General features: G+C 48.1%; 1 protein-coding gene across 2 annotated transcripts in view; it reads right to left on the bottom strand.

The window, feature by feature from the left end:
- The window catches only part of LOC144772957 (pyruvate dehydrogenase E1 component subunit alpha, mitochondrial), a 221,110-nt gene that overhangs the window by 69,961 nt on the left and 126,972 nt on the right, over positions 1 to 24,177 (bottom strand). For both annotated transcript variants that reach the window (XM_078657661.1, XM_078657660.1), the window contains 2 exons: positions 19,494 to 19,586; positions 18,790 to 18,945 (listed from right to left, as the gene is read on the bottom strand). In XM_078657661.1, the coding sequence (XP_078513787.1) occupies positions 18,790 to 18,945; positions 19,494 to 19,586 (249 nt within the window). The remainder of the gene's footprint in view (positions 1 to 18,789; positions 18,946 to 19,493; positions 19,587 to 24,177) is intronic.

The raw sequence follows: 24,177 nt of genomic DNA, 5'->3' as shown, positions 1-24,177 counted from the left end.
GCTGGGGTAAGGTGGTGTAAGCACCCCTTGCTTAGATATAGTATACCTATATCTAAACCTATATCTGGACACATGTAAACCTGTGAGCCACTCCTATGGAAGGCCTCATCAATCCTGGAGGCAGAGTGCGTGGTTTTATGTGAGATGGAGCTCTAGCATGAGCTGAGCCTGTCTGCAGCTGTCGGGAACAACTCCCTAAGCTGTTTCAGGATAATGCCATACCATATACTCTTAAGTGCCTTATAATCCTCGCGGTTAAATAGCAACTTTGGTTTGGCTTTATCAAAACATGTCGTGTAAGGTGTCATACGATTTGGAATACTATCCCCTCGCCAGTTCTGGCGACGGGGATAGCATTCCACCCCTCTAGAGGGGTAAGACATGTTCCTTTACTGTAATGCGGTTAATTTCTCCAAAGACCTTAGATCCACAAAATGGATGCCTCTGCCACAGACAAATGTCTGGACCCCTGCAGCTGACCGAAACTCGGCCAAATGGGTCCTGGACAAAGGGTTTCCTGTCACAGGAGGGTGTCACCGCCCTCCAGACAGGAGATAGTGTATTGTAGAAGGGAGGTCTGAAAGAAACCAGACACTGCCTGGGGCGCACAAGGCTGCCCCTTGCATAATCCGGCCAAACCGGGCCACACAGAGTGCCAGGGCGGCCTGGATCGAAGGAAAGGGGTGTATCCACCCCCTTCCTGGGTCCCACCCATAGGGGGGGACCTAGCAGGTAATCACGCCCCCCAGATTCGAATAAGAGTGGGAGCAGTGCCAATGCACATCAGATTTCCTGGAAGAAACATTAGAAACGAAACTCTGGACCCTTGGACCTCCATCTCAACGTGGAAGCCCGAAGAATCTCCCTTGTGGTCAAGGAGTGACCACCCTGCAGCAGCAGGCACCATCCAGCCCTCGACGTCTACTTGGTTGCAGTTCCCGCCGGAACTCGAGCGACTGAGATCGACGAGATCAAGCTTGCCTGCCTTCCAACAGCCCGATCCACAGTCCCTGCAGAGCTGAGACCCGTGGAGGCGACCGGAAGCGTGGGGCACGCCATCTTGAATTGACCACGAGACGCTGACCGTGCAGCCCACGAGTGACCCTCGAAGTTGTGCACCGGGGTTTGAGAAGCCCCCACCCTGAGCTACTCCTGAGCCGAAGTTCAGCCCTCCACACTCGACGAGTGCTGCGTGGGGCCCTTCTGCTCCATTTGGCTCAACGCGTTGGCCCGGTCACTTGCCCGCTGGCTAGTGGTCCCTGTGCCGACGAAACTACAAAGAAGACTCGTGAATCTGGTTGCTCCAGATCCACACCAGCTCCCCTGAAAAGGAGCCCCGACTCTGACCTTCCTGGTCCGAGTGAGAAGCAATCTTCCGATCCCGCGTGGATTGCTCTTGCCAAGTGTTGTTTGCTCCAAACTTGAAGCCGACTGCACCGACGGTGAGAGCCTGCGTGGGACAGATCGTGACCTGCTCCTGGACGTCGCAGATGCCCCAGAGCCCACGTGACAGCGGAGAGAAGCTCCTCGACGACCACCTGATTGCGCCCGACATTGCCTGGTTCCGTCCTGGTTCCACCCTGGTCACTGCTGAGTGACCCAGACTCTGTCCCCTCTGCTTTCAGGTACCCTTCGACTTGAGTCCACCCTTGGACTCCACCGGACACTTCATCTTCAACCTGCCTGCAGCCCTTTCAGCTCCAAGCACCAAGAGCCTGCGTGTCAAAACCCGACGCCACTTCGACCCTGTGCACCCACTTCCTGTGGGTGAGGTAACTTTGCTCCGCCGGTGTTCCCACACTGGTGCACATCTCTAGGGTCTGTGTGTTAAGTTTTGTTCCTCTAGGTCCAGCGGAAGTGTCCTTAAACTTTAACTTTATGACTTTTACGCACCATTGGTTAACATTGGTGCATGCGTGCACTTTCCGCACATCTCCCGAATCCCGAGGGCCATTCCCGACTTCAGCATTGCTTGTCCTGACTGCTCCCAGCGATTCCCTAGGCCCTAGGCCTAACCACTGCTCGAGTGGCATCTCTTATACCACTTGTTTAGTATATGGTTTGAGTGGCCACCCGCCCTCATCCATAATTGTGCAACTTGTATGTTCAGTGCTTTTGATTTAACGCTTGTGCCCCTTTATTCATAAAGAATACTGGGGATTGTTTTTAGTAATAAACACATATATTTTTATAATATATACTTGTGTGGTGTCCTTTCATGTGATATTACAGGATTGTATGTGGTAAAACAGCTCGCTTAACACGACCTCTTAAGTTAAGCCTTTAGGCTGCTTAGTCCATGCTACCCCTAGGATAGCTTGTCTAATAAGGTTGACTTACAACCAGACACCATAAGGGATTGTTTGGTCTGATAATAGGTGGTTCCAGAATTGGAAACATCACCTATCAGGCCAACTTCTCACATTGGTGAGCAGCGGTGCGGATTTGAGCTTGCTGTTGTTTTACCATTGCAATCTTTGTATCAAATTGAAAGATCACATCAAGTACCTCTAGGTACATATAAATCAAAAGCTTAGCATATTAAGTTCTACTGAACTTAGTAGTTGTAGATTAAAGGGATTAGCACACCCTGACTACAACTCACTAGCAAGGTACAGTAGGAAAACACTTAGTGTAGGTAAGTGCACCACTTACACCTCACTAGCAGCCATGTCTGACACAGGAAAAGCCTCAGGGTCTACTCCTGTGACAGTTGACCTTACCCAGGCAACTTTTGGATATGACAAACTACCCCGAAGAGACTTGATTGCCTTGTGCAAAGCAAGAGGGTTAAAAAGGGACAGAAGCCCCACCTGCCAAATCCTGGTAGAAATCCTAGAGCAGGATGACTTAGAAAGGGCAAAGGTAGCTTCCCTAGAAACAGGAAATGGAGGGAACCCCCCTGTAACTGATCCCCCTCAGGAGGAAGATGAGGAAGAAGAAGAAGAGGAGGAAGAGGACTCAGAAGTTGAGGACTTAGAAGATCAGGATCAGAGGGGTAGCCAGGTTCCAGTTGCCAGGCTTAGCCAGGCCAACTTGGACCTACTGGGGAATGGAGAGGGCCAGCACCTCCCCAGAACCCACAATGGGATTCTCCCAGGCAACAGAAGAGTGAGATCTCCCTCAGGGGACTCTCATATTTCTAGTGCCTCCAGAGAATCAGAGAGAGGCATGACTGCTTCTCAGAAAGCTGAGCATAGGGCTAGAATGAGTGCTGTCAAACTCCAAATAGAGAGAGAGGAGGTAGCCCTGAGTCAAGCTAGACTTACCTTAGCTCAAGCTAAACTTGCCTTGGCAAGAGAGCAAAAATTGTGTGGCTTAGATGCCACTGGTGGCAGCAATATTCCTAAAGAGAAACCCAGGTCCTATGATAGTAGAAACCTGACAAAGATTGTGCCCCCCTACAAGGAAGGGGATGACATCCACAAGTGGATAACTGCTCTTGAGAGAGCCTGCATGGTACAGCAGGTTCCTGAGGAACAGTGGGCAGCAATCTTATGGTACTCCTTTTCAGAGAAAGGGAGAGATAAGCTCCTCACTGTTAGACATGAGGATGCAAACAATTACAAAGTCCTGAAGAGTGTTCTGATAGATGGGTTTGGCTTAACCACTGAACAGTACAGGTTGAAGTTCAGAGACACCCAGAAGACACAGACTCAGGACTGGACTGATTTTGTTGATTGTGCAACTAAGGCTCTGGAGGGTTGGCTACATGGCAGCAAAGTACATGACTTTACAGGATTGTATAATTTGATTATGAGGGAGCAGATCCTAAGTAATTGTCAGAACCAGCTCTTACACCAGCACCTGGTGGACTCTGATCTGACCTCTCCCCAAGAATTGGGAAAGAAGGCAGACAAGTGGGTCAGAACCAGGATTAGGCCTAAGAATCAGGACAGTAACCAGAAGAAGGAGTCTACCAAGCCTCAAGATAAGGGTGGGGATAAAAATAAAGAAAAGACTTCCCCAGGGCCCCAAAACTCCAAGAATGGGGGTGGGTCCCAAGACACTTCTTCAACTGAGAAAAAGCCTTATTGTTATGCCTGTAAACAGGTTGGGCATTACAAAACAGACAACTGTTGTCCCAAGAATAACAATAAAGAGAATATACCTCCAAAGCCAGCTCCAACACCTCCTGTTACTGTCAGCAGTAATCCCCCAGGAAGTGGGAGCACACCCAGGAATCTGGGTGGGTTTACTTTTGGAGCCCAGGAGGACCCTGGCCTATCCAGGTCCCCATCCCCAAATGATCTTGTTTATGAGACTGGCAGGGGGTTTGCCAACTTCTCTGATTGCCCAAATACTTTGAGCAAATATAGACAAGAACCCATCATCAATGGTTTGAAAGTTGAAGCTTTTAGAGACACAGGGGCTAGCATCACCATGGTGGCTGACTGTATAGTCCCCTCTAAGCAACTTTTACCTGGTGCCACATACCAGGTAACAAACATTGATGGCATCAAAACAAATCATCCCATGGCAGTAGTAAGTCTCAGCTGGGGAGGTGTCATTGGCCCAAAGAGAGTGGCAGTGTCATCAAACTTGCCTGTAGACTGCCTACTTGGTAATGATTTGGAAATCTCAGCCTGGGCTGGGGTTGAACAGGAAACCCATTCTAGAATGGTAAATTCCAATGGAAAGGTTAGTGGGGCTGTAATGGCTACAGCCCCAATTCAAGATGTCCTTCCTGAAAAGGTTGGTAGGGCTGAGAAACTCTCTGCCCCATCTTTAGCAAAAGCTCTTCCTGAACAGAATAGCAAAGCTGTTATGATAACAGCAGAAACCCAAACTGAGTCTCCTCCTGAAAAGGTTGGTGGGGCTGTGATGGCCACAGCCCAAACTCAAACTGATATGTGTGTTGTGAAACCTGAAATGATGGATAACTCCACACAAACTGAGAGCATGGAGGAGGAAGAGAAATCTCCCCCTCACCAGACTTTAGGACAGGATCAGCCTCCTCAGGGAACTGATCTTACCCCTGATGAAGGAACTGCCCCAGAGGTGGTTGGGCCTAGCCTGACAGAACCCCTGATGTCAGTGGACCCTTCTCAGGTGGGACCCTGTCTGGAGCAGGTAACCTGCCCCTCTCTCCCTTGCCTTAGCCAGCCCAGGGCTGCAGAGGACAAGAAGGACAGTGAGACCCAGAGGGACCCCTGTCAAATAAAGCACCCCCATCAACAGATTAGGGGCACCAAAACTAGTGGCCCTAGTGAGGTGAAAACTTTAAAAACTCCTGAGGGAGCCCCTTTAAAAACAGTTAGGGACCTCCCACAGATGGATTCTGTTGGGCACAGCCAAACCTGGGACCCAAAGGGCCCAAACCTGAACTGTCCCTCCAGCAAGCCAAACAGAGGGACCCAGCTTCCAGCTTTAGGTAGCCAGAGGTTGACCCTGAGAGCACAGTGCAACTCAGTTAAAGAAAGAAAGGCACACATGGTGGAAGATAATTGGAGGAAGCCAAGCCCTAACTTAGTAGAGCCTCACTTCAATACTCCATATCCCAACCAGCCTTTAACTTTGCGTAAACACACCCAAGGTAGTGATTCCCTATGGTGAAGACCCTCTAATACCCAAAGGGTGAGGGACTGCTTAGTGGACCATGAGACAGGGGGTACCCATGCTAGTGCAGGTACTTCCTTATATGGCCACTCAGGCAATATAGGCTTACCTGGCCAAGGATAGCCTTATCTCCTTTCGTTTGGGGGGGGGGTTATGTAGGAAGGTGGCTACCTGACTATGGTTACCCCAGATTTTTTGCCTGTGTTTAGCTGGTTTTTTGACTTAGTTGACCTGGTTCCCTGCTAATCAGGGCCCCAGGCCATCTGCTCTCTCTGTAAAATGGATTCCATGTACCCTAGGTACATACCACAATTGGAAATGGACTCCTTGTCAGCCCCTGTATAATGCACTATAGGTGCCCAGGGCATAGGGGCCACCAAGGCCTACCAGGGGCTGCAGCATATCTTTTGCCACCCCTGGCTGGTTCTTAAATTGACACAACTGGCTGATCACTCAGCTGGGGTAAGGTGGTGTAAGCACCCCTTGCTTAGATATAGTATACCTATATCTAAACCTATATCTGGACACATGTAAACCTGTGAGCCACTCCTATGGAAGGCCTCATCAATCCTGGAGGCAGAGTGCGTGGTTTTATGTGAGATGGAGCTCTAGCATGAGCTGAGCCTGTCTGCAGCTGTCGGGAACAACTCCCTAAGCTGTTTCAGGATAATGCCATACCATATACTCTTAAGTGCCTTATAATCCTCGCGGTTAAATAGCAACTTTGGTTTGGCTTTATCAAAACATGTCGTGTAAGGTGTCATACGATTTGGAATACTATCCCCTCGCCAGTTCTGGCGACGGGGATAGCATTCCACCCCTCTAGAGGGGTAAGACATGTTCCTTTACTGTAATGCGGTTAATTTCTCCAAAGACCTTAGATCCACAAAATGGATGCCTCTGCCACAGACAAATGTCTGGACCCCTGCAGCTGACCGAAACTCGGCCAAATGGGTCCTGGACAAAGGGTTTCCTGTCACAGGAGGGTGTCACCGCCCTCCAGACAGGAGATAGTGGATTGTAGCAGGGAGGTCTGAAAGAAACCAGACACTGCCTGGGGCGCACAAGGCTGCCCCTTGCATAATCCGGCCAAACCGGGCCACACAGAGTGCCAGGGCGGCCTGGATCAAAGGAAAGGGGTGTATCCACCCCCTTCCTGGGTCCCACCCATAGGGGGGGGACCTAGCAGGTAATCACGCCCCCCAGATTCGAATAAGAGTGGGAGCAGTGCCAATGCACATCAGATTTCCTGGAAGAAACATTAGAAACGAAACTCTGGACCCTTGGACCTCCATCTCAACGTGGAAGCCCGAAGAATCTCCCTTGTGGTCAAGGAGTGACCACCCTGCAGCAGCAGGCACCATCCAGCCCTCGACGTCTACTTGGTTGCAGTTCCCGCCGGAACTCGAGCGACTGAGATCGACGAGATCAAGCTTGCCTGCCTTCCAACAGCCCGATCCACAGTCCCTGCAGAGCTGAGACCCGTGGAGGCGACCGGAAGCGTGGGGCACGCCATCTTGAATTGACCACGAGACGCTGACCGTGCAGCCCACGAGTGACCCTCGAAGTTGTGCACCGGGGTTTGAGAAGCCCCCACCCTGAGCTACTCCTGAGCCGAAGTTCAGCCCTCCACACTCGACGAGTGCTGCGTGGGGCCCTTCTGCTCCATTTGGCTCAACGCGTTGGCCCGGTCACTTGCCCGCTGGCTAGTGGTCCCTGTGCCGACGAAACTACAAAGAAGACTCGTGAATCTGGTTGCTCCAGATCCACACCAGCTCCCCTGAAAAGGAGCCCCGACTCTGACCTTCCTGGTCCGAGTGAGAAGCAATCTTCCGATCCCGCGTGGATTGCTCTTGCCAAGTGTTGTTTGCTCCAAACTTGAAGCCGACTGCACCGACGGTGAGAGCCTGCGTGGGACAGATCGTGACCTGCTCCTGGACGTCGCAGATGCCCCAGAGCCCACGTGACAGCGGAGAGAAGCTCCTCGACGACCACCTGATTGCGCCCGACATTGCCTGGTTCCGTCCTGGTTCCACCCTGGTCACTGCTGAGTGACCCAGACTCTGTCCCCTCTGCTTTCAGGTACCCTTCGACTTGAGTCCACCCTTGGACTCCACCGGACACTTCATCTTCAACCTGCCTGCAGCCCTTTCAGCTCCAAGCACCAAGAGCCTGCGTGTCAAAACCCGACGCCACTTCGACCCTGTGCACCCACTTCCTGTGGGTGAGGTAACTTTGCTCCGCCGGTGTTCCCACACTGGTGCACATCTCTAGGGTCTGTGTGTTAAGTTTTGTTCCTCTAGGTCCAGCGGAAGTGTCCTTAAACTTTAACTTTATGACTTTTACGCACCATTGGTTAACATTGGTGCATGCGTGCGCTTTCCGCACATCTCCCGAATCCCGAGGGCCATTCCCGACTTCAGCATTGCTTGTCCTGACTGCTCCCAGCGATTCCCTAGGCCCTAGGCCTAACCACTGCTCGAGTGGCATCTCTTATACCACTTGTTTAGTATATGGTTTGAGTGGCCACCCGCCCTCATCCATAATTGTGCAACTTGTATGTTCAGTGCTTTTGATTTAACGCTTGTGCCCCTTTATTCATAAAGAATACTGGGGATTGTTTTTAGTAATAAACACATATATTTTTATAATATATATTTGTGTGGTGTCCTTTCATTTGATATTACAGGATTGTATGTGGTAAAACAGCTCGCTTAACACGACCTCTTAAGTTAAGCCTTTAGGCTGCTTAGTCCATGCTACCCCTAGGATAGCTTGTCTAATAAGGTTGACTTACAACCAGACACCATAAGGGATTGTTTGGTCTGATAATAGGTGGTTCCAGAATTGGAAACATCACCTATCAGGCCAACTTCTCACACTGTGCTTGATGTGGGGTTGGCCTCTGTGGCTGGGGATAGCTGGGACAAGTGGCAGGTACTGTTGGGTGGGTAAATGCAGACTAAATCTAGGGATACTAACTTGCTGACATGGCAGGGGGGACGTGGGAAGTTCACTAGTTTTGGAAATATGTGTTCTATATTGTAAAAGGCATTTAATATCATTCATATCGAGCACAAGTTGATTAGCCTGCGCATTAGAAATCCTGATCCGCTGCCGGGTCCCCGTGATGTCGGCTCAAAGGCTGTGTTCTTACAGGAAACACCATTTTCTTACATGCTGCCGGCCCCAGGGTTGTAGGCAAACAGCTGTGTTCCTTGTGCAGATAACAATAAATGTTTTTGAAAAAAGGAAAAAAAGAAAAATGTATCTTGAGGCTGATGTATTAGGATTCCCAATAAGAAAACTTAAATTGCATCAAATAATTTGCAATTTGTGATTTCTTAACAGAAATCTACTAAATAGCATTCAGTAGAAGTGGGTGCAATTTGAACACAGATTTCTAATAAATAGATTGGTATTTTGTGAATTAGCCTATGTACTAATAAGTTGGTTAACAAAATACAGATTCGTAGTGGATCGCTATTCGCCCTACATCATTAATATGCACGAAGTAGGTTGCAAAAAGAGACCATCTACGATTGGTTAAAGTCTCAGTGATGTTGGCCTGCTAGGTCAGCACAACATGTCCATTATTGCTTTTAAATAAATACATCTTTTAGTTTTGATTTTTTTTAAATGCTGCCCGTATTCCTAAAAGAAAAATGGGCTGCATTTAAAAAAAAAAATAAAGAATACTTTTATAAACATTTTGTACGAGCAGGCAGTAGTCCCAAGGACCACAGCCAGATCGGAAAAAATGCTGTTGGAGACATTCACAAAGGGGAAGATGGCCCTTGGGAACCACTTTCCGTCTGCGAATGCTTACCATTAATTAATGTTTTGCAACTCAATATCGGTCGTAAAACATCACTACTGAAGCTAAAGAATCTGTATTTGGAAGAGATGCCCTTTACAAACCCCTTCCAAATACCAATTCTGCATTAATTCTGTATTAATTCTAAAACCCAAATTGTGATTCAGTAATGTGTTACCGAATCGCAACATGGGTTAGGTAGATATAAAAAAGAGACATTAGGCATGGGTTTGACCTTTGAGACCATAAAATTACTAGAATCATCAGGCCCATGCTGCCAAGCATGGTGGAAGGCCGCCTTTGGTCATTCTGTGGTACTCATGATTCCAACGCTTCTGGTACAGGATTCCTTAAGGAATACTGGCACTTTGTTATTCAAGCCTCCACAGAATCAATCTTTATTTATAAAAGAAAGAGTTCCGGAATCTCTGTTCAGAAGTGTGTAGCCAGTGCAATTGAATGTCAGTGCCTAAATAACAGAGCTCAGCTGCTAGTCCTAAATCGAAACCCTCTTTAATACACTCCCAGACACTATGCCTGTTTAGTTCCCTCTTTCAGGTCCCTGCTTTCTCCCTTTATGATTTTTTTATCGTCGTTTGTCATCTGTTTTTTTGCTTTGTGTTTTTCCCCTTTCTCGCTCGGCTGTTGCTAAAATAATAGAAGTACTAGTCCCCAAAAATGAGTGCTGGTTGCCCCTGCAGCTCGAAATTAGGCACTGCCCAGGATGCAATTGTTATTGGGGAGCGGATTTGAACACTGATGGAATGAAACTCCAAACCTACAGGTTGGCATTACTGGGTCGCACAGGAACACTCTTACCTGAAAGAGAGCTTTCCTTAGGACTCAGATATATAGTCCTCTTTGTGCATTGGTGAACATTCACTTACCTCTCCGCCTTGCACCAGTCTTTTTCATGGCTAGACTACCTTTTTAGCAAAGCCACTGATGTGTCCCACGTGTCGGGGTCATGCATCTTCCTCTGAAGCTTACCGGACAACTCACCAGTACCGGAAAAACTACTTTGCTTGGGGAGACGTGAACATGCAACATGGCTGCTAAAATGTTGGTGGTTCACTATGATTATTATTTTTTTTTTAATTTTTAAAAACCTTTATTAGCAAGAAAGGAAGACAATTACAGGCCTACAACCGCCAGGGCCGGCCAGTCACATAAAATAACAGTAGCGCATTAGAACACAGCTCATCAGCCAACAACCGAAGGTCCGGCAGCGATATTGCATGACATTACTCAAAATGCTACGGATGAAAGGATGTTGAAAAGGTTTCACATTTTATACAAATAAACAAGAAAACAATCGAAAAAAGAGTCGAGGTTGTACCTTGCAATATAGTAGCAGTTCCATATGGCACGGGGAGAGGCGAACAAAGAACAGTGTTTAAGAAACAGGAGAGATACCAGGAGAAGGGGGGGGGGACACAGAGCAAGAAACAAATCGTAGAACACGGGAAATTAGGAAACCGAAACGTACAGTCAAGAAGAACAAGGAGTGTCGGGAGGTTCAGTAAGGGGGGGATCACATATCCCCCCTCGATATGAGTTCCATTGGTCCCAAATCCTGCCCCACTTCTTGGGCCTGCCACGGGAGACATGCACAATTTTTTCTCTGAACATGCACCAGTCCATGTGCTCTTCCCAGTTGTGAACTGTTGGTGCCCTCTGAGATCCCCACAATTGAGCAATGTCTCTTTTCGCAACCATGTTCCCTAGCGTGACCCATTGAGTCTGAGCAGCTGTGAAGTCATTCGGCTCCCAGATGTTCAACAAACAGCGCCTGGCCTCAGGCAACAACTCAACGCCCGTCACCTCACCCATTACCGCATGCACTCTAGTCCAAAAAGACACCACTTCCGGACATTCCCATATGATGTGGAGGAAAGTAGCAAGCACACCACAGCCACGCCTACACAGCCCATCCGCAGAAAAACCCATATGCATCAATCGTGGACCCGTGACATAGACTCGGTGCAGAATCTTCAGCTGTACGAGTCGCAGACGCGCCGGGATCGCGACCTCTTTAGGAGAGGATATCGCAGCCTGCCAGTCTTCATCATCCAACTCCAGCCCATCGTTAGTCCAAGCACTCCGAAGCTGAACAAGCAGGTCCGAACGATCATTGATGAGTTTTTTATAGATAAGGGAGATAGTGCTGTCCGGAACATGCCCGTCCAGCACCCTGTCCTCCAGAGGAGAACACTCCGGGATAGTAGATCCGGCTGGGAAAACCGATTCAATGGCATACCGAACCTGGAAATATCGAAAATACTCCGTGTCATTCAAATTATATTCCTGCTTCAATTCAGCAAAGGTCTTAACTCCATTTTTAGCCCAGAGATTGCCCACTTTACTAATGCCAATGAGGTCCCATCTATCAAAACCCTTCGACGTCCATAGCTCCCCCAGTCTCTCAGCAGCAAACAATGGGGTCGCTCTGATCAGTTTATCCGCCCACCACGTAGCCGTGGTCGCACTACTCCACACTCGCACTGCCACCCCAGTGGGACCCGTCAGGTTCCTCCTGGCGCCTCGAGAATAGAGCGCCCTATAATAATCACCCCCGGGAAACAGCCACCGATCCATCTCAAATGCAGGATTCGGAGCTGGACCATACATGGCATGGTTCACAGCGCTCAGCTGAGATGCCCAGTAGTATCTTTTAATATCAGGCAATGCTATACCACCATCGTACCAGGGCAACGTCAACTTCGCCAACGCAATGCGGGGCCGACCGGCCCACACTAGTCTCCTCTGGAGGCCCTCGATTTCACGAAAGTAACTGGCTGGCACCAGATCAAGCGTGTTTTGGACGGCATACAGAAAACGGGGAAGAGACATCATCTTAAACAGGGCAGCTCTTCCCAAAGGGGACAAGGGTAAACTACACCATGCCGCAACGTCCGACCGAAGCCGGACAAGCGGAGGTAACAAATTCCGCTCGTAGCGCACCATGGGGTCCAGTGAAATATAGATCATCAAATACTTAAAGCCACCTCTAGAAACCGGTATCGGGCAAGTGCGGGGCAGAGAGGGCGAGTCTCCAGTCAATGGGAAAATACAAGACTTGGCCCAATTGATGACTAAACCGGAGTTTCGTCCGAAGGAATTCAAAACGTCGAAGAGGACTCTTAGTGACTTACGGGGGGAGTTCAGGTACAGTAATATGTCGTCGGCATATAGTGATATGCGATCTTCGAAGTCAGGGGACCATCGAATAGCCTTGAGTGATGACTCCCAGCGGAGCCACGCGGCAAGGGGCTCAAGCGCGAGCGCAAATAGAAGCGGCGACAGAGGACACCCCTGCCGCGTGCCTCGTCCGAGAACAAAGGGCTCCGAGGCTCTGTCGTTAACCACAGCCTGAGCCAACGGCTGCTCATACAGAAGCTTGACCCACGCGATGAACTTCGGGCCGAAACCAAATTTAGCAAGAGCAGCCCACAAATACGGCCACTCGACCGTGTCAAAGGCCATCGAGGCATCAAGGGAAACCAAGATGGCCGGTTCATTGAGAGACCCCGCCCTCGCAAGGACACCGTGAAGACGGTGGAGATTGAGCGCAGTATTCCGACGAGGAATAAAACCAGACTGGTCCGGGTGTATCAAATCGCTAATCACCGTGACCAATCGATTTGCCAAAAGCTTCGCCAAAAGCTTGGGTTCCGCATTCAAAAGTGATATCGGTCGATACGATGAGCAGCGCTCGCGGGGCTTGCCATCTTTATGGATAACCACAATGGACGCCAGCCTCTGGTCCCTAGGAAGGGACCTAAGGTCTCACGATGCTGCAAACATCCGAATAAGATACGGCGCCATTTTGTCCGGGCACAGCTTGTATAATTCAACTGGTATACCGTTCGGGCCCGAGGCCTTCCCCGAGCGAAGGGAGCGTATAGCAAGTGCAACCCCATCAGTGGAAAAGTCCGCCTCCATAAGCACCCTGTCCGACTCCGAGAGACTAGGCAGCACGAGATCACGAAGCAACAAGTGCGAGTCCTCTTCTGGCATATTCGAGACCGGCGCGTATACAACCCAAAAGTGCCGGGCAAACACCTCGACTATCTCAATCGGGTCCACCACTCGCGTACCGTCAACTTTCTCAACCACAGGCACCACTCGATTCAGTCTGTCTCGTTTGTCCAGCCAAGCAATCAGCTTTCCCGCTTTATCACCCACATCATACAAACGCCCCTGTTGCACACGGTTCATCGCCTCAGCCGCGTCAGTCACCAAAGCCCTGTATTCAGATTGCTTAAGAGCTAAAAAGTGCAATCGCTCGGGTGTAACCCCAGACTCCAACTGTTCCTCCAACCCAGCAATTTCAGTTTCCAAGCTCACCACCTCCTCATTTTTGCGCCTCCTCTCGCCAGCGATCAAAGACAGAGTCTGACCACGGATCACAGTTTTATAGGCCTCCCACAGGGAGACCGGGGAGGACACCGATCCCTCATTTTCAGCAAAGTAGAAGTCCATACACTTGACCACCTCCGATCTAATTTTGGGATTCTGAAAATGCCATGGATTGATCGGGGCAATCCGACCCCCAGCCCCCAGCTGTACATCGATTTGAAGCCAAAGCGGGGAGTGGTCGGAAATCCCCCTAGCCAAATGCTTGATTTCACGTACCGAGACCAACTGCACCACCGGCACGAGGATATAATCGAGTCTCGAGAGACTCCCATGAGCTCCCGAGTGGAAGGTGTACTGGAGCTGTCCAGGGTGCAGCTGTCTCCAACAATCCGCCAGCCCAAAAGCATCCAAAAATTTCCCCAGCCATAACTGCGATGCGGGAAGAAGCCTGGGGGGGGGCTACGGTCACTCTCTCCATTAACCACAGAATTAAAATCGCCACCCAATACCAACAAACCATCAGGCAGCCCCAGAATCACCCCACCCAAATCGGTGAATGTAGTAGACTGCAGACCAGGCGGAACATAGACAGACAATATGGAGATCAACTTTCCCTCCCACCTCCCCGTAATAGCCGCGTAGCGGCCTTTGTCATCCAACACCGTGCCATCTATCTCCAGGGGGAGGGAGTTCCTAACCAGGATACCTGCCCCCCTCGATCCAGTGGTAAAGCCGGAATGGGCCACCAAACGGTAACCTCGCCTATTCAATGCCCGACACGTATTACCCACCAAGTGCGTCTCCTGGAGCAAAACCACATCTGGGGAGGATCGCTTCAAATACTGCAGTACTATCCCCCGCTTTATCCTGTCACCAAGACCGTTAACGGTCCAGCTCAACACCCTCAGCCCCCTACCCCCCATCCCAGAAGTAAACAGTCTGCCCCCCACCATGAAACAAGCACATAGCAGCAAATATGGAACAAAGCGCAGCCTCGATACAAACAAGAAAGAACCCCCCCACCACCCCCAGTGAACCCACAAAACACAAACCCCCCTCCCTGCACCCCTGCAGTAGACCGAAAAGCCACCCCAACTTGCAGTGTGCCTGTCGCCCCATTAAACTAACCTACAAAAAGAGAGAAAAGGTCCCCAGAGGAGGAAGATTCCCCATTCCCCCCCACCCCCGGGTATCCATATTAGAAAAACACAGTCTCTGAGCCACTGCCGTGAAGTCAGGTTCGCCGATGCAGACTCACTACTCCTGTTCCGCCAAACCGCCTTCAGCACCCCTCGAGCTCTCCGGGCCATCATGGCGCGTCGGCAAAGTGTCTAACCAGTCACTGGCCACCTCAGGGCGATCGAAGAAAAACGCACGATCCTCATGCTCGATCCTCAGGCGGGCCGGGAAAAGCATAGCATATTTCAGTCCCATATCTCTAAGGCGCCTTTTCACTCCCATGAAGCCCATTCGTTGTTTCTGCACCGCCTGAGTAAAGTCCGGGTAAAAACTGATCGATACATTCTCAAATTTGTTGGGTCCATTCGTGCGGGAGGCTTGCAGGATAGCGTCTCTGTCCCGGAAGTTAAAAATCCTGGCTATTATGGGCCGCGGAGCGGCTCCCAACTTCGGCTTCCCACCAGCGAAAAGTTTACTGAGGCCCTTCGGTGCCAGGTGTTTCAACACAAGGTCCTCCACCAGGACATCTACGGGCAGGTCCGCGGAGGTCTCCGGAACACCCACGATGCGAACGTTGTTGCGTCTGGCCCGGCCCTCGAAATCCTCCAGCCGACGGGCAAACAGATCATTAGTCGTCCTGAGATTGCGAACTGTGGTCTGAAGATCCGAGACATCTGTGGTCAGAATCGCAGTCTTGATATCAAGGGACTTGACCCGGTCATTAGTTTTCCCCAAGTCCGCCCTGATGAGGGTGACCTCGATCGCCACCGTGTCTATCTTAGCTGCCAAGGCTTCATATTGCTGGCCCATGGTGGTCCGGACACTTACAATGGCGCCCATAACGTCCTTCAAAGTTGGCTCCTCAATTTCAGGAGCACCGTCACCAGTTTCCTCGAGGGCCCCACTCGACCCGCCCGGGGATCCCTTAGGGCGAGTAAAGCGATCGATAGTCTGGGATTGGGCAACCCCTCCCCGGGACGGGCCTCTAGTGGTGCGCTTCTCAACAACCGCCCTGCCCGCCATGATGGGCAACAAACTCCAACGGGACCTTTAGGATCTGGTCAAAGTGATTACCGTCGTGGCAAGTTCATAAAGGCGAGAGGGCAGGGATCCAACGCTGACTGAAGGTTGGCCACAATAACAGAGCCGGTGCGCCGATCGGCTGCAAGTCGCCGACCACAACGACCGAAAACGAAACCGAAAGTAACCCAGGGGCAAAGGGCGTGGCGTATCAGCCGTTGTTGTTCGATTACCACCTGGGTACCTCGGGGACTCGAGCCCCCGGTTGGCATACGATGTGGGCCTCAAAATTCAAAGTGCAGTAAGTCCGGTGTCCGGCGGCCAAATCGATTTTCGAAAAGAATGTGGGCATCAGCAGGGCATCAATAACAAGTACCCGTCGTCCAAATCAGGATTATTCACAGGATAGTTGCGGGAGGCGGAAAGGGTCTCGGCAGCCCTTAGCTCACACGTCCATCTTGGAAACGCGCGAAGCTCCTCCTCCTATGATGAGTTTTTCGTGTACTTTTGGGAAGAGACGGAGTCATCTTAACCTAAGATATACGTAACCTCTACTTGAGATCTGCCACCGTTCCCGAATCTTTGAAACGTATTTTGGTCATGTCACTTCTAAATACAGCTGATCCCTTCGTGCTAAGTAATTTTCATCCCATCTCTCTTTTACCATTGCCCACTAAAATACTGGAAAACAAGTTAACAAACAACTGTCCAGCTACCTTGAAACTAATGTTTTGCTAGACTGCATTCACTAGCTTTCATGGTCAGTAACTGCAAGAAGAGCAGATTCAGTGGTGTACTAAGAACCACAGGTGTATACTGATCAAGGGAGGATTGATCCCCATGATTGTACTAGACCTCTCAGCTATGACTGATACAATATCACATAACATCCTCAGTCTTCACAGCATTCACAGTCCTTAGCTGGTGCTGGCCCTTTCTTACTCAGTCAGTCAGTATACCCCTTTATGCATCTTAACTTTTTCTAATTCCTTTTTGCATTCCATTGGGCTAATCTTTATGCCCCACCCTTTCAATATTTATATCACTCCCCTTGCATCTTTAATTCACTCCTTCGGTTTTCAGATCATGTCAAACATGGATGATCTAAAAATGATTGCTTCTATCTTAAAAAAAAAACATGTCCACACAAGGAAAATTCTGTGCTTGTACCTTTTCTCCTGGTGGCTGGATGGGAGCCAACTGGCTTAAGTTAAATAATGACAAAAAAGAGGTTCTGATGTTCGGTAAACAATCCTAAATTTGGTCTGCCTCTTGGTATCTTGCGATATAGGATCTGTTCCGGTCCCTGCTTTTTAAGTTAAAAATATTATTTTCGATTTAATAATAGCCTGATGTTTTTTCCTGAAGTCAATCGGGGCGCAGCTACATATTTCTCACTACTAAGGACTCTCATGAAAATTATCCTTTTTTTACCTGAATCCACTTGCAAGACAGTGATATATCTGGTTAACCAGTCTCAGTTTTGGCAATACACTCCATATTCCAGAATACCGGCTTCATCCCCTCCAGGCGGTGCAAAACTCACCTATTTGCCGTTGTGAAAAAGTGCCTGCTTGCTGCATGGTTGCCCCTACTTTTTGCTGAATTGCTGATGAGCTTTGACTGAGTGGGCCCTGGGATCATGCTAACCAGGTACCCAGGGCCTATGTTCTTACTCTAAAACTGCATTGAAGCCTAAACCCAATTGGCATCTCTGGCCACAGGTCAGTCCCTGGTAAATGGTACCACATGTACCCAGGGCACTGTGAATAGAGAAGGCCTCTAAGAGCTGCAGCACTAATTGTGCCACCCTTAGAGGCCCTGTGCCTTCACACACACACACACACACACTGCCTTTGCTGAGGCAGCAAGCTGCTGGACAGGGAAAGGGAGAGGTCAGTGGTACCCACAGAGTTTATTGGGAAGAGGGACTACTGTAAACTGAGGCCAGAGACCCCAACCCTGGAGCCACTAGGAGAGTGGTAGAACCTCAGAAGTACAGGGAGTTCCTCCTAACTTTAGCTCATAACATCCACCTAGCTGGGCATCTGGGCAAAAGCTGGGAAAGGTTAGGTAGCCACTTTTACTGGGCGCAGATGTTTCGGAAGGTAAAGGAGTTGGTCAGCTCCTGTGTCACCTCTCAAGCCAGTGGCAAGACAGGTAACCACTCAAAGGCCACCTTAATTGCACTACACATACCACGAACATATATATTTATCTGTATATACGCAGAAAAGGAAGCATGAAATTCAGAGTAGTTCCCAAGGTTAGGCAGAGAGCACAACATCCACACTTTGAATCCACCCACCTTAAATCTTTGTTTTTCTAGCAGAGGTTTTAAGCATAGGATTAGCTCAGTGCCATAAACGCTGAGCTACAAAGCGGCAAAGCCTTTTGCCATTTTTACAACAAAGTCTTTAAGCTTAGGGTTAGCACAGTGCCATCCACGCCAAACTGAAAAATGACAAAAGCCTTTAAACACCATTTTGCTGTTGCAAAGCATGTAATTTTATGATTGCACGTTTTTTTGTATGTCAGGCCCTTGAGTCATAAACACATTGAGGAATCAAAGCTGGTGTCAATCTCTCAAAAGAATAAAATCAAGCTGGTGTCAATCTCTCGAAAGAATAAAATCTTTTAATGCACACTGAAAATACGTCTTATTTTCACCTAGTAGAACAGAAGATCAGTATTAGTTACTTACAAAATTTTAATTCACTCAATGAATATTCTGATATGAAAACTCAAGAAAAGGGCAAGATGTGGTCATGTGCTAAAACGACCCAGCACAACAGTGAAAACAAAAGGCAGTTCCAGATTGGAAAGCAAAAACCATGCACACTTATACTTACTCTGATACCTGGAATGTAGTCTCCTCTTTTGTAGTAGTCTGTGCTCGCTGCCGCCCTCTCCACCGACGTGCCCATTCCGTATCTGTTATTTTCACAAATGAAAATGCATGGCAGTTTCCACAACGCAGCCATGTTATAGGTTTCAAAAATCTGTCCCTGCAAGTAAACAACAAAAGACAATCCTAGTAGCTATTTCGCGATAATTTACAGTGCCCACATTGGCAGGTAGCACTACAACACCAATTTTCATTTTTCGATCTTTAATGAGGATCCTAGAAAATGATGATCTGTGTACTTCATTTCAAAAGTTGTCTGAATTAGTGGGTGGTAATTAAAGTAAGCTAGTTGTCTCCAAAGACCACATTTTAGGTTGGTATTGTTTTGGGCATGAGTTCTGATAACAAAGCTTGCTCATCTTCTGCGAAAGGCATTATACATAATGTCAAGAAACAGAATAAAATTACTGGGAAGCTAGACATCAGTGAACCTTTTCCATAAACTGTACTGTATGCATTTCCAATACATTCAATTAGAAGAAAATATTGCTGAATTTAGAAAACTCAATTCACATTTTTTCCCACTGTATACACATTTTCTGAAATAAAGTTAAATACCGCCTAAACAGGCCAGGTGACCTTCGATTGAGAGCGCAGCTGAACGAAAAGCTGCTCTCTTTAGCACAAACAAATAGAAAGGTAGCTTACCTGATTCGCTGCACCATCACCGTATAAGCTCACACATATCTCATTGTTGCCAAAATATTTGCAGGCTAAGGCAATACCAGCTCCAAGAGGAACCTAAAATGAATCACAAGACAACAGTGCTTTAGCCAACCACATCATTCACTTAATTCACAATCCAGCATTCAAAAACAGAAGAAAGTAATCCACATTGTGTGCACACAAAGGTTTCCTTCTTGTGAGTGCGGGGGCATTCTGTGGTTACTTCGACAGTATCAGTAGCAGATAGAGTCATTTACCATTGGCAGACAAGTGGTAAAAATTTTACTGCACTCAAATTGGATAACCCAGTTATGACCTTTGGGCACTAAACTGAACATGGGTGATGAAGTCGAACAGTCAAGGTTTATTTTAGGAGGTGTTAGGGGTAAGAAACCCAGATGCAGCATGGCAGAGTAATTAACACATAATAAATGTGCAGATTGCAAGGGTGCCAAACTGAGAAACAGTATATAAAGTTGGACGTTACATACTTTGTCCTTGTTTCTAGGCATATAAAAAAACAATGTGTCCTTTGATCCACCAAATTTGTAAATCTTATTCACTCAAACAGCACATCTATCACTCCGACACAGTTCTTGTTGCAAAAGCAGCATGCCAACACCCCAATGAAAGTGAAATTAGTAAATGCCAATTTATTAAAAACATAAAAAAACATAAGTTAAAACCACCATGACATTTGGTCATATACAATTCATCTATCTATATATTAAATGATCACACAGTAGATCCAGAGATAAAGGAAAAGAAAAAGATAAAAAGAGTATCAAGAGACAGTACACTTTGCCATAAAAAAACATATCTGTGTTAAGATAGTGTTGCGGCTGGATCCTGATATACAGAAACCAGTCAATATCTAGAGTTTTAACAGAAAAACTGCCCAAAATGTAAAAACTAACGGCCACCACACAAGCTGGAAATGGTTCCCACAATGGAGTTAAAATCAGGAGTTATGGTGTGCTTGGCACAGTTGGAGTGGGCCCAGTTTGTGCCTTTGGTTCAACCATCATGTATGCCACTGAGTGCAAGATGTAAAAGGCACGCACAGTGTGGATGTACAAAAATACCAAACATCAGGCATCCACCTCTCCAAACTCGTTAGTCAGTGTCAAGGTTTTTGATTGACAGCAGACCTGTATGAACGGTGCATGGACTACTCCCACATATTTATCAAACCACAAGCAGGAAATGAACTCAGGGGGTCGTGGACACTCACAGATTGGCACACAAAATGCCGGGATTGGTTAATCCTAGTAAGGCCATTTTGATGCTTCCAGACGTATGGCTTCGAACTGAAGCCAAGAGGAAATTACCTTAACACCTGGGGCGAGAAGAGAAGAACAAGCATTTACAATGCAATGGTTTCGCCTTTGGAAATGTTAAAGCTATTTGCAATGTAAATGACAATGCCAATTATTTATCTGTTTTCAAAACCAACTGTGGAAAAGTAAATTTTGCCATGTTCTGTGTCCCTACGTGTCATCCATCATATGTTATGTGTGCATGATTAATATGCATATGTATTACCTATGTTCGATTCAAGACGCAATTATAGTTGTGTCCACCTCTAGTATGTCAGTTTCCAGTCCTCGTGAATACTACGAATATCAGGCCTATGTAAAGCTACGTTGCCACGTTTCTCAGTGTGCACATTATTCCATTATAAACTCCCCGTTTCTAGGCCTCAAAAGGGCCTGGACACCAGATTCAGCTCCTTTCTCCTGAGCCCTCGCTGAGGAGCGATACAGCCCCCACCTGTATCCTCGACCCTTCACTTACTTCCTGCCTCGCAGTGCCCGGTTCAGCCTGGCTCTGCCTCTGAGTCTGCCAAGAAAATGTTATGATTCTAGTTATCAGTTCAGTCCTCCTTCTCTGCATTCCTAAGCTACTGAACTGCATCAATAGTTTTCGTCATTGTCTAGCCTTTCCGGCTCCATGTAAGAGAAATACTGTATTTAATGGTCATTTCGTATTCTCCATCACGCACTACATGTAGAATAATGCATGGTCCAGTCTTAGAATCAAGTTAGCCTTTCCCCTCCTGACTTCTAGTTTATATCAACATGTTCTCTAAACATCAGATACTAGATACTGCTTAGGTACATGTCGCCCTGACTCTCCAGACTTCAGTCTCTGCTCCTAGCACAGAGTTCGAAGCCCCCAGCTTCTCCTAGTGATACGTCATTGCCAGTTTGCGCGCACCATCAGGTTAGAGGTCCCGGCTCCTCAGGTAGCCCCCTCCATGGTTTCCGCCCCATTCATGACATATTCTGTTACGTTTGCATCACATGTCTATGTATACGCCCTGTTACACCCACTTTCACCATTATCTTTCGCGACTGCTACGCGTCACACCCTTTGCTCCACCCACTGCTCCGCCTATCATATGTACTGTAATGCAACTGTTTTACTATATATGCTTGTGTATTGTTATTAAATGCTAGCGCGCTCATCCCAGATCCAGCCCCGGCAGCTGCTGGGCCCTGCCATCCTATTCCTATGCAGGTTGTCCTGTTCCTGTCCTTTATGCTGTAATAAACCTGCGAAACTCCTACTACCTCGAATCTTGACTCTTATTTATTGAGCTATCTGTTATTCATTTATACATTCAAAAATAGGGTATTATTTATTTATTTACCACATAATGGCGCCCGAATAGGGACTTGCCCTTTCCCCGCGCGTCGGTGAAGCCACGCCGACCCCCTGACCCTCTGCAGTCGTGACGGAACTCTTCTGCGCACCGGCAGATATTTCTGCTTCAAGTATCCCTCAGGCCCACGGAGGAGACGGAGGAGGCGGTCCAGCATCCAAACGAGACGGTGGAGGAACGCGGCGAGTCCCGACCAGAGCCCAAGCCGAGAGTCCAAGGTCCGAGGTATCCGGAGGTCCACCCGTCCGGCGTCCAAGCAGTCCCGTCCAGTCTGAGGCCTTCCGTTCTTGCTGCCCGGTGAGTACCGTTACTGGGGTAGTATCTAGACAGGGTCAATCTAATTGACTCTGGTCCGTGGGTTGGTGGTACACAGACCCACAAACGAAGTGTCCACTTCGGTGGATGCGGGTCCTGACGTGTCTCTTTATGAGACCGGTAAGTTTCGTACTGTTCCAGCAGTGCATCTAGTTCCTGTTCTAGTCAGTTCTGTTCTCGAGAAAATTCATGTATTCTGTGTTCCGTATTCCAGGTAGTATTCTGTTCGAACTGTTATTTTTAAATGTTCTTCATGTATTTTAATGTCGTGGTATGAATGGGGAATAAGTATCGTGTTTATTGTGTATTGTATTGTGTCTAGATTATAGTTCAGTCATGCCGCTCTTTTCGAAATTACGTCAGTTAAAAACCAGAAAGGGTCTGCTGGAAGCAGCAGTTCCAGTTCCGCCTAGGGACAGTCCAGGTCATTTTATGTATCAAAAGCATGGCATAAGCGCCATACTATATCTAGATTTATGGGTAGAGTATACCAAACAGTTAGAAGAAAAGTATAGATGGCCCGTATCGGGTACATGGGATGCCGAGTGCATCATGCGAGTAGAAGAGGCATTATGGAAAAAGAAAGCCAGACAATCACAGAAAGATGCCATCGAGCTATGGCGTAAAGAAGCTCATAAAAGAACTGAAAAGGAAATCAGAAAGTCAGAATTAAGTAGAGAATCCTTAGAACGAGCACAAGAAAAAGAACTAATCGAGATAGGTGAACAAGTCAAAGCCGAACAGTCAGACAGACAGAGGCATGCCCTTATTAGGGGTATGTATCCTCTCTTTGCCGAGGGCTTGCCAAAAGCGACCCCAGAGGCATCCAGTTATTTCCCGCCACCATTAGTTCCGACCAAGCTACGTCACAAACAGACCGCAGCTGATATTTTTATTTCGTCCTATTTGGACGACACAGTCCCAGAATATGCAAATCCTGTTCGCGCTCCGCCAGTCCCTGTAAATCAGGCACTTCCCGCTCCTCCAGACACCGGAGTACCTGTTACGGTACCCCCGGTCCAGCCCGCCATACAAGTCCAGCCTACATTTCCATTTCCCACTCTGCCAGGACGAAGAGCCTCAGTAGACGACTCTAGTTTAGGGGCCGCAGGGGGAGGTACTCCTCAAACCCCGCCGCCACACAAGCGTTTAACGTTAGCCGAATTACATGCACAAGCGTCACAGCGTACGCCCAGACATCAGACTGTAGCAGAAATAAGAAAATCCCTTGCCGAATGCGGCTATGATCCAGTCCCAGGCGAGGATAATATGGTTTTATATTCATTCCGCGTAAGAAAGGTGGCCGAGTATCTAGTCACCTTACCGAATATGAAAGAAGATCTAGACAGAATATATCGTTTCATCCGTACAGGGGATGATCCAGAAAGCATTAGCGAGGCCATGTCTCAAAGGAAAGCCGAGATCCAGCTCATGATATTAAAGTTTCTGATTAACTGTCTAATAAGAGAACAAGATTACCCGTCTAAAGATCCGGCCGAAATGAAAATCCTGACAAGGTGGAGTGATAATATAGCCGAGGGTAAGCACAAGACCGTCGGTGCTATGGAGAGTATGTACAAGAAAATCCGTAAAGAAATAATAAAGTTACACGAACAGCGTAAAGCAGTACAAGTAAGCGAGAAAGAAAGTAACTCTGATACTGAAGAGGTAGAGGATGAGAAT

This window comes from Lissotriton helveticus, chromosome 8 (genome assembly GCF_964261635.1).
Source record: "Lissotriton helveticus chromosome 8, aLisHel1.1, whole genome shotgun sequence".
NCBI classification, from domain to species: domain Eukaryota; kingdom Metazoa; phylum Chordata; class Amphibia; order Caudata; family Salamandridae; genus Lissotriton; species Lissotriton helveticus.
Note: the sequence above shows the minus strand (reverse complement) of the source record. Positions and strands in the feature narration are given on the sequence as shown.